Raw genomic sequence first — 12,002 nt, 5'->3', positions numbered from 1 at the left:
CTAAATTGACGCATGTAGCGTTCAGATTTAGATTATGTTTATGTGGCAACGACGTAGATGATATGACTAAAGTGTGTGTCTGTTAGAAGGTTCGTGAATACAATGATTTTTATTTAAACAAAAAGTACTCCTTCCGATCCTTTTTATTTGATCTTTCAGCATTTTTCATTTGGTCCAAAATAATTAATTTTTTCAAACCCAAGAACGGATTAATTTTTTCTAAAGTCATTCTTACTAATAAATGTTCTAAACAAACTTTTAATTTTTTTTTTTTTGCAATTTCTATGAGTAAATCTGAGAAAGACAAAGATTAATATGTCAATGACATTTTTTTATTAATGTTTAAATTAACTTTCTCACAAGTGCGCAAAAGCTAAAAAAAAAGTCAATTTTGTAACCTCATGAAAGTAAAAGAAAGGGTAAATTTTTAAATCTCTCGCGATGTTTAAACAATCCAATAGATATTTACACTAAATAATTTGATAACATCTTTCGGGATGTTCAAACAATCTAATGAATATTTACACTAAACAACATGACTGCCTGAGAAATATTTGTTGTTCAACATCTACTATGATTATTTCGCCAAAGTGAAAATAATTGAGATTAATATGAATAGAGTTAGACGTAAAGAGGATAACCATTGCTCTCGGCGCACAATAGCAAGGAATGCGATTGTCACCGGAAAACGATGGCTCGTCGCCGGAAAACTGTGCATGACACTACTATATAATCGGGGAAGTTAATCACTCCAGCAAATGGCATACAAAAGGAATTACCACCACTCACATTTGGGAGCTTTCTACCACAGAAATACCATTCGATAGAGGAAATTCATGAAACTAATAGTTCTGAAGGTGATGTGCAACTTCAACCTGTCAAAGTGGAAGGAACAACGATACAAACAGCTCGACGATTACAGTACTCTGAAGCGAGTGGATCAGGAAAGCCAACTCCTACAGCAGCTTACATTATACGAGGGAATCACAGCTCACAAATGGGTAAACCCTTGTCTTTTGTTCCTCCAATTGATAGAGATGGTAAGCGAATTGTTAAATTGAACGAGGGGGATCACAATCTCAGGCAGATTATTGGAAAACCTCCCTAATTGGGTACATAATAGGAGAAAATCCTTATGAAAAAACTATGGAGAACTTTGTTATAAATGTGTGAAATTTTGTTACTAAACCGCATATACTAATTCATTATGAGGGATATTGTATCTTCAAATTTCACAACATAGCTGATAGGGACCAAGTGCTCCAGCCAGGGCCACATACATACAGGAACAAACCAATGGTGCTAGGGCTATCCGAAATTGATTTCTCATTCAACAAAGACATACAAAACATAGTGCCAGTCTGGGTAAGGTTCCCTGGGCTACCAATAGGATATTAGTCGACTGAGGATCTAAGCAAAATGGCCAGTATGGTGGGCAAGCTTCTATACACTGATAAATTCACTGCTCGTTATGAAAAGATATCCTATGATAGGGTTCTTGTGAAGGTGGATGCTACACATCCTCTTCCAGACCAGATAGAAATAGAATCACCTTTTGGCCCAATGGTGCAGACTATTGAATATGATTGGAGGCCTATTTTCTGTAATGACTGTCTGAAATTTGGTCATGATTCTTTTGACTGCTGGCATAACAAAAGCTACAATGAAGAGAAGGATAACAAGGAAATGGGAAAGCCAAGAAGAAAAAGAAGAAGAACAAAGAAGCCAGCTGGGGCTGTAAAGCAAACATGGATGGTAAAAAATCCAGAAGTGAATGCTGAAATAGAGGCAGAACCGCAGAGGAAGGAAGCCATGCAAGCAGACCCTGCTCATGAGCCTGATTGCACTAAGATGGTTAGGAAGAGTATAGAGCTTGTAAAGAAAAATACTTTTATGCCATGTCAGACCAAGGAAGGGGTCAACCTGCAGAATAACATATGTTGCAATCATGTGAGTGAAAGACTAGCTTGCAATGATAAAGGGAAGGCAACTGCTGAGCTAAGATATGATGAGAGAGGAGGGAAACAGGAGGATCCAGGCCTAACATGCTATCCAAACCACCACCCTAAATGATCATTGCCACTTGGAAAATTAGGGGCCTGAACTAGGACCATAAGAAGAAGGAGGTAAAGATCTTTCTGGCTCAAAATAAAGTAGATATAATGGGGTGTATTAAAACCAGATTTAAAGAACATAAGGCTAAGAAAATACAAAAAAAGACTGCTCATGGGTGGAATGTTTACTGTAATTATTCTTATGCTGTAAATGGTCGAATTTAGATTATGTGGAGAGCACATATACAAATTCAGATTATTCACACTACAGATCAATTCATCCATTGTCTAGTAGAGGATACCAGAACTCAAATTACCACATATCTCAGTATCATCTATGCCCAGAATGATGACCATCAAAGGGAGACTTTATGGAGGGATATTAAACAGATAAATATGCAGGCTCAGGGGCCATGGCTGCTTAGTGGGGATTTTAACAATGTTATATCTTCTGAGGATAGAATAGGGTCCCTTGTAATGATTGATGAAACACTGGGATTCAAAGGTGTGATTGATTTTCTACAGCTTACTCCTCTTAGGGCTAAAGGATGGCATTTCACTTGGACAAACAAACAAGGCACTGGTTTAAGAGTATATAACAAGATAGATTGGGATTTGGGGAACTATCAGTGTATACATCGATATGGTCATGTGGAGACATATTTCTTGAATCCTTTAGTCTTTGATCACTCCCATATCCTAATCAAGTGTGGTGGGCAGAATTATTACATCCTAAATATTTAGATTATATACAAATGTCATGGAACTTCCACAATTTCAAAATATTATTCAGCATGTTTGGAATCAGAATTATGATGTACAACAGGTCCGGTGCAAGCTGAAGGCTATGAAGATGCAACTGCAAGAATTTAATGCTTATATGGCTTCATACAAATAAAAACTTGAGCAGGAAAGAGAGAGAGAGAGACTGGTTATTATTCATGACCAGATTCATCAGGATCATTTAGCCCAAAACCTATTTGATTTAGAGAAAGACACACTAGCTGACATTAAAAAATGGAGCAATGTTGAGGAACAAGTGATGAGGCAGAAGTCCAGGGCCTGCTGGATTGAATGTTGTGATGCCAATACATAATATTTTCATGCTCAATGGAAGATTAGATCCAGCCAGAATAGTATAAACTCCATATACACTGACATAAGAATTAAGATAACTGATCCAAAACTGGTTGAGCATGAATTCATCAGAGTATTTAAGTCATTGATGGGAGATTGTGCTACTGAAATGCCTTGTGCAAATACAGCTATAATCAAAGAAGGATCATGCTTAACTGTGTCACAACATAGAGAATTAATCCAGAAAATTACTAATGAGGAAATCATTGTTGCAGTGTGGGAGATGCCTAGAGACAAAACACCATGTGTTGATGGATTTTCTGTGAAATTCTTTACTATAAACTTGAATATAGTGAAGGAGGGCATCTTTGCAGCTGTGAAGAACTTCTTTACTACAAGTAGCATGCGTGGAATGATCAATACTACAGCCATCACCTTAGTACCTAAAGTTCAAGCACCTTCAACAGTCAAGGACTATAGGCCTATTGCATGTTGTATCACATTGTATAAGATTATATCTAAAGCCATTACTAGAATAATCAAATTGTTCTTGATGATTTAATTGGACACTCCTAGTCAGCATTAACTAAAGGAAGGTGTATTATTGATAACATACTACTAAGTCATGAGTTGTTTAAAGGATACTCCAGAAAAGATATCTCTCCTATATGTGTGATGAAGGTGGATTTGAGGAAAGCCTATGATACCTTGGAATGGGGTTTTCTCAAAAAATGCTTATTAACCTTGGTTTTCCCTTCAAGTTTGTGCAATGGATAATGGTATGTGTTACTACAGTGTCATGTTCCTTGGTGCTAACTGGAGGACTAACCAAGCCTTTAAAAGGAAAAAAAAGGGATTAGACAAGGAGATCTAATGTCTCCATTCTTATTTGTCATTGCAATGGAGTATCTGGGAAAAGAACTGGGACAATTACATAAGAATGGAGATTTTAACTTTCATCCTAGATGCATGAAGTTAAATAATACGCATATTTATTTTGCTGATGATCTCCTGATGTATTGCAGAGCTTATATTGAGTCTATCAGAATCCTTAATGCGGCCTTTCATATATTCTCAGTTGTTTCTGGCTTGCAGGCAAATTTGGATAAAAGTGCTATATATATGGCTGGAATCTCATCAACTGTGAAACAGAAAATTCTCGCAACATTGGGTTTTACTGAAGGAAAGCTTCCTTTCAAATATTTGGGGATCCCCTTAGATTCTAAAAAGTTATCAGATCACCAATATCTACCTCTTATTGAGAAGATAACTGCAAGGGTCACATGCTGGTCAGCTAAGCTTTTATCTTATGCTAGCAGATGTCAACTGATCAAGGCTATTATTTTTGGCATTCAAACCTAGTGGGCACAGATTTTTGTTCTTCCAAAGAAGGTTATGAAATTAATTAAGGCAATATGCAGAACTTTCCTATGGACTGGTACTACTACTATCTCTAAGAGAGCACTAGTGGCATGGGAGAAAGTATGTAGGCCAACAACTGCTGGAGGACTCAATATACTGTGCATTAAACTGTGGAACAAAGCATCAATCATAAAATATTTGTGGGATATAACAAGAAAGAAGGATTGCTTATGGATAATATGGGTGCATAGCTTTTATATAAAGAATATAGACCTAGAAAAAATGGCTACACCTAAGACTGCATCTTGGGTGGTGAGGAAGATACTAGATGGCAGAGGTTTGATTATGGAGCACCAACAACTTAAAGGTGACATCCATATCAGATTAAAGTCAATGCTCACTGATACAAAGTTCCAGATAAAGCAGATGTACTTGAAACTGATACCAACATATCCCAGAGTTGAATGGAAAAGTTTGATGTTACATACCAACATACATCCCATATACAAATTCACTTTATGGCTTCCGGCACAACAAAGACTAGTTACAGTGGAAAGGCTATTGAAGATTGGCATCCAAATTCCTACAGCCTGTGCATTTTGTGGGCATAGCCTGGAATCCTTTAACCACTTATTTTTTGAGTGCATCATCACATAACAGCTGTGGTCCAGACTATGTTCATGGTTGGGATATAATAGGAGCATTGTGATTGGAAAACATAATTGAAATGGGCATGCAAGAAAGCCAAGAGCAGAGAAGAAACAAATATGATTACTAGTTGTGTGTTTGCCATGATTATTGCATTGATTTGGAGGGAGAGAAACAAGATCAGATTTGAACAAGCTAAATTTGATAATTCTCAAATATGTAGGGAGAAAATAATGCACATACATATCAGAGAAAATGACACAGTCAAGTGGAAAGAAGTATTGCAGCAGCTGAATTGGGTTCCATAGACAATTAGAAAATACAGTAGGAATCCTTGATGTACATGTTATGAAACAAGTGTCTATATGAAAAGTATAATGTAGGATAGCTAGACACAGAAATTAATAGAAGCAAATTGTGATGTATATCTGGAGTAGCCTGTCAAAGCTAATCCTTGGACTCAACTGTACATATTTTTGAGTATAAATAGAATATAATGTTTAACTCAAAAAAAATAAAATGAATAGAGTTATTTAACTAATAGTTCCTCTATAATTAAAATAATTCTTTTGCCAAAACAAATGACTTAAATCCAACCTGGTTATTGGCTGGCCACCAGATGGATGGGACTTAAATCTAACCTGCTTACGGCTTATAATGGAAGTTTAGTATGATTAATGGTTGAGATCCTTAATTTTTTAGTTAACTTAAAATATAATTTAATTCTCTCTTTAATTAACATCTTTGATTAAGATTGTAAGATAGCAATCATTTAATATCATAGACTTTGTACTTGGCACCTTTAGCTCTTGAAAGAAAAAATCGGCACTTTTTATAGTTCATTTTTTTTTTGTAAATATACTTTTTATAGTTGTGTGTTCAAATTAAATAAAACAAATTCCTACATCGGTATTATGTTTTCTTTTGTTACTGATGACAAGTGCAAAAATTGACCCATAATTTTATTGCCTTTACAACTTGTTATGTAACTGATGTGTGGCTATAATTCCATAGTTTCATACATTATGTGCCTTGCATTTACATGCTTTAATGATAAATTGCGCTTTATTTGCGCATAATGAAGTCTATTTTATGTGTAGGTGAATTGGAGATAAAAGTAGAGCAAAAAGGGATACTTAAACGTTGAAAGTGTGCTCGAGAACAGTGAAATGGAGAGACCTGGCGAGGCTAGTCAAAGGCCATGCTGGACCAGGCTTTAGCCTGGCGAGGCCAGCCTAATTTCAGGTGTTAGGCTGGCGACGCCAGGTCCAATCCGAATTTTGAAGACTTAATTCGTTCCGGGATTGACTAGGACTCGACCCACCCGTTTAGGGTTTCTTCTACACATATAAATAGACTTAAAACACCACTTGGAAGAACGTTTTTTCAGCAGCCAAGAAGGGACTTGGGCAGCCAGAGGCAAGCAGAGCTGGTGGAATCAACTCTTGGGAGTTAGAATTATCATTTCTACATCTTTTCATCTTTACTCTATATTTTAATTATGCAAAATATTTGGGATATTGTTACTATGAGTATGAGTAGCTAACTTCCTAATCTAGGGTGTTGATGGAACCTATTGAAGGATGATTTTCTTGTTACGTTAATATAGATTTGCCGTAGTATTTTCTCTATTTGTTCAACTATATTATTCTTGTGGTTGATTGAAGGGCCCTCAATTAGCTATGCCTATTTAGTATGTATTACTCGGGAGAGAGTGCATATTTAGGTAGTTGTTGAACAACATCACTCCTAAGTGTATATGAGGGATCAATACAGAGGTTTAAAAGTGGGTTTAGGGATAACGAAACCTTGATGTGATCTGAGTGAGCTATACTTAATACCAGCTAGCGTAATTCGGGAGAATATACCTAGTAAATTATGGTAATTACTCGGGAGAGAGTTACGACAGTTAGAGAGCTCATGGTCGATAGAGAAGACTTAAGCAAATTTATAGAAAACGTAGCGAAAAAGATTCCAACAATAGGGGAAATCACAATCTTAGATCATTCCAATTCTTGTTTACAACTTGTTCATAGTTAGCTGTTAGTTATTACATTTTCATTACGTAATATTTAGTTAATAAAACCCAATCTGCTACTTAAATATTTCTGAAGATTGATTGTGTGAATTTGTGCGAGTCTAGTAGCTGTGTTTGATAGGTTAATTCCTTGTGGGATTCGACTCCGGACTTGTAAACCGGATTATATTTGCAACGACCGCTTAGTCCTTTTTATAAGGCATAGTTGGGCGTGATCAAATTTTGGCGCGGTTGCCGGAAAATTAACGGTATTAATTACAACTAAAAGAAGTGCTAGAATTCTTAGTGTAGTCAATTTTCTCCATTCTAAACCAAATACATTGAAATTTTAACGTTTGTAATCTTGGGTGTTATAGGTGCATGCCTAGGAATTACTCAAGAACTGGTGAATTGCTTGAAGCGATATCAGATCCTGAGAAAATTTTCAAGGCACTAAATCATGCAAACAAGAGAAGCAAACAACAACGAAACTAGAGAGAACAAATTGAACCAAACATGGCTGACGGAATAGAAAATCCAATAAACAACAGAAACAATGAGAATGAACCAAACATTCGGGGTGTGGTCCCTCTTGTACCAGAAATAACATTATATGATTGGGCACAACCCACCACCGACAATCTGACAATCATAATTGCAGTCCCTCAGATACAAGCAGAATAATTCCAAATCACAAATAACATGCTACATTTTTTGCAGAACAAAGGACAGTTCTCAGGGTCACACATTGAAGATCCTCAGCAGCACCTGAAGAATTTTCTGTCAATATGTTTAACGCAAAGGCAACTTAACGTAATACCGGACGCAATAAATCTTTTGTTGTTCCCATTCTCGCTGACAGGAGAAGCTCAGACTTGGCGTAATTCACTCCCCATAAATTCCATCACTACTTAGGAGGAATTAGTCAAGCAATTTTTGAACAAATTCTACCCACTAAATAAAACTGCCCAACAGATTGATGATATATTGAGCTACAGGCAGAAACCAGCAAAATCACTACAAGAAACATGGGAGAGGTTCAAGAGCATGCTGGTTAAGTGTCCACATCATGGTATTCCAGATCAGATGTTGGGGCAAAGAATCTATATGGGACTGGCTGACATCTTAAAGGTCAATGTTGATGCTTCAGCAGGTGGAGCATTTCTGAGTAAAACATTCGCAGAATGCAAGATCCTACTTGATAAGATGGCACAAAACTCAGGATGGATGACCAGAGCCTCCACGATCACTCTGGTAGTTCACTCGGTGGCGTTGGACCCAAACAACTCCATAGCTGAGAATGTGGCCACTCTAATGACACAAATGAGTATCCTCACCAAGAAGATTGATGAATCAAGCCAGAAGCAACAGGTTCACATAGTTGACACAACTAATAGAGGCTTATGTACACCATGCATTAACCAACCATATGTTTGCTCGTGGAGTGCGGAAGGTGACAACCAGCAATATTATGAAGATATGAATTATGTAGCCAACTATGAGGGACAGAGGCAAGGTGGTCTGAATTGGGGTCAACATAATCAACAATATAGACCAGCGCAGCAGCAATACAATAACAACAACAATCCTGGAGCTATGCGACCAATGGGTCAAGTTGCGCCTTACCCAAGGCAACAGGGCTACATCCAGCAAAATCAGAAGCTGACTTATCAACAACCTCAACAACAACAGATTATAAGACTAGATGATGGGTTTACTAAACTTGAGGGAATGTTGGACAGCAACAACAGAATGCTGCAACAATTGATTGGATCCACAGGAAAAATGCAACAGAGGGTAGACTCGCATGAATCAACGATAAAGGGTATTGAGATTCAATTAGGACAGATTTCTATGGCCCTAAACAATCGTCCCCAAGGGACGTTACCTACAGATACACAAGTCAATCCAAAAGAACAGGGCCCAAAACAGCGCATGGCATTGAGTCTACGAAATGGTAGAGATCTGGAGCAAGAGATGGCTCGCGAAAGCCGGCCTACTAAAACACTTGTGCCTGTCCCCGTCGAGATAGATGACTCAACAGGGTTGAGAGAGGTGACGGTACAATATGCGCCAACCAAAACAAACAAAGAAAAAGAAGTCGCGAAGGAAACTGAGTCAGAGCAAGAGAAGGTAGCAGAAACAGTGCCAGAGCAGGTTCAAAATCAAACCACTTTAAAGAAGCAGCCTCCAGCACCTTTCCCCCAAAGATTGGCCAAATATAAAAAAGATGAGCAATATAAGAAATTCTTAGAGATGTTGAAGCAAATTCAGGTAAACATTACATTGATTGATGCCTTAAAGGAAATGCCTGGTTATGCAAAAATGATGAAGGACTTGATGTCTCGTAAGTTCGATTTTCAAGACTTGGCCACAGTTACACTAACTCAGACATGTAGTGTTGTTGTGACAAAACCCATAGCTGAGAAGTTATTTGATCCAGGGAGTTTCACAATCCCATGCACAATAGGCAACTATGCGTTTGCTAAGGCACTCTGTGATTTGGGGGCAAGAATAAACTTGATGCCCTTGACTATCTACAAAAGGTTAGGCATTGGAAGAGTTAGACCCACGTCTATGCTGTTACAGCTGGCTGACCGGACAGTGAAGAGGCCCTTTGGTATCCTTGATGATGTATTAGTACAGGTAGGGAAGTTTGTTTTCCCAGTAGATTTTGTCATTTTAGATTGCCGGGTTGACGAGGAGATTCCCATAATTTTGGGAAGGCCATTCTTGGCCACTGGGAGAGCCCTAATTGATTGTGAAATTGGAGAGCTAAAAATGAGATTTAACGATGAAGAGATAACATTTAATGTGCAGAAATCTATGCGGTGACCCAGTGAGTTTGTTAACTGCTCTATGATAGAAGCTGTGGATGTGATCTTGGAGGAGGAAGATAAGACGCTGAATGCATAAGACCCTCTAGCAGCATGCCTCATGAACTTAGAAGAGATGAATGGTGAAAACTTGGCAGAGTGGGTTTTGGCCCTTGAAGGGCGAGGGTACTGGAAAAGAGAGCTCGAGTTCGAGCCCTTACACTTAGAAAAAAGAAAAACACCTCCAACTAAGCCGTCAATTGAAGAACCACCATAGTTGGAACTAAAACCGTTACCTTCTCACCTCAGTTACGCTTTCTTGGGACCTAAATCCACTTTACATGTTATTATCTCATCCAGTTTGTTAGATGTGCAGGCAAAACAACTTTTGCAGGTGTTAATGGAATGCAAGACTGCAATTGGCTGGATTCGAATTAGCAAAAGCAATGTCTCCTTGCATAATATGGATTCCAAACATTCATGATCTGGAAAAAGGCTAAACCCCAACATGAAAGAAGTGGTGAAGAAAGAAGTGATCAAGTGGTTAGATGCGAGAATCATCTTCCCAATCTCTGACAGTAACTGGGTTAGCCCAGTTCAGTGTGTGCCAAAGAAGGGTGGAATGACTGTATTGCCCAATGAGAATAATGAGTTGATCTCAACTCGTACAGTTACGGGTTGGCGAATTTGTATGAATTATAGAAAACTGAACACAGCAACCCGAAAAGACCATTTTTCTTTACCATTCATTGACCAAATATTGGATAGACTGGCAGGAAGGTCTCACTTCTACTTTTTGGATGGGTATTCGAGGTACAATCAAATTTTCATAGCCCCTGAGGATAGAGAAAAGACATCATTCACTTGCCTGTATGGCATCTTTGCCTTTCGGAGAATGCCGCTTGGCCTATGCAATGCACCGCCCACCTTTCAGAGGTGTATGTTAGCCATTTTCACTGACATGGTTGAAGATATTATGAAAGTCTTTATGGATGATTTCTCTGTGGTAGGGTATTCGTTTGAAGACTGTCTGCACAATTTAAGAAGAGTGTTGAAAAAGTGTGTGGAGACAAATTTAGTGCTGAACTGGGAGAAGTGACATTCGTTGGTACAAGAAGGCATAGTGCTGGGGCATCGAGTGTCCAGTAAGGGTATTGAAGTTGACCATGCTAAGGTTGAGGTGATTGAGAAGTTGCCACCACCCACTTCAGTTAAGGCAGTAAGAAGTTTCCTTGGGCACGCCGGGTTCTACAGGCGATTTATAAAGGATTTCTCTAAAATTGCTAACTCCTTATGTAAACTCCTTGAAAAGGATCATTCTTTTGTGTTCTCTGATGACTGTAGGTTAGCATTTAAGGAGCTGAAAAGGAGACTGGTGACTGCACCAATCATCGTCGCACCCAATGGGAGCAACCATTTGAGCTCATGTGTGATGCGAGTGACTATGCTATAGGAGCAGTCCTGGGGCAACGGAAGGACAAACTGGTGCACCCAATTTACTATGCAAGCAGAACGCTAAGCGGTGCATAACTCAATTATACCGTGACTGAGAAAGATATGTTGGTTGTCGTGTTTGCATTCGACAAATTCAGGTCTTACTTGATTGGTTCAAAAGTGATTGTTTATACTGACCATGCAACACTAAGGTACCTGATAGCAAAGAATGAGTCAAAGCCACGCTTTATCCGTTAGGTTCTTTTGCTACAAGAATTTGATTTGGAGATCCGCCATAGAAAAAGGGCAGAGAACCAAGTGGCAGTCCACCTTTCAAGGTTGGAGGGAGCTGAAAAGAAAGTCGAGGTAGAAGATATAATTAAGACATTCCCAGATGAACAATTGCTAGCAGTGACATTGGAGGAAGCGCCATGGTATGCAGACATTGCAAACTACCTGGCAAGCGGTATTGTCCCCTGTGATCTTTCCTCTGTTCAAAAGAAAAAGTTCTTTCGTGAATGTCACATGTATTATTGGGATGAGCCTTACCTGTTCAGGATTTGTGTTGATAACATGATCCGGAGATGTATCCCC

The 12,002-nt window shown here is 38.5% G+C and overlaps 1 protein-coding gene across 1 annotated transcript; it reads left to right on the top strand.

Annotated features, from left to right (window-relative positions):
* The first annotated feature begins 4,775 nt into the window (after positions 1-4,775).
* On the top strand, positions 4,776-10,458 carry LOC142169544 (uncharacterized). The gene is made up of 5 exons (XM_075231415.1): positions 4,776-4,921; positions 7,536-7,608; positions 8,134-9,648; positions 9,748-9,804; positions 10,351-10,458. The coding sequence occupies exons 1-5, from the start codon at positions 4,776-4,778 to the stop codon at positions 10,456-10,458; spliced, it is 1,899 nt and encodes a 632-aa protein (XP_075087516.1).
* The last annotated feature ends 1,544 nt before the right edge of the window (positions 10,459-12,002 follow it).

This window comes from Nicotiana tabacum, chromosome 15, assembly GCF_000715075.1.
Source record: "Nicotiana tabacum cultivar K326 chromosome 15, ASM71507v2, whole genome shotgun sequence".
NCBI lineage: Eukaryota > Viridiplantae > Streptophyta > Magnoliopsida > Solanales > Solanaceae > Nicotiana > Nicotiana tabacum.
The sequence above is the reverse complement of the archived record's forward strand: the minus strand, read 5'-3'. Positions and strand labels throughout refer to the sequence as shown.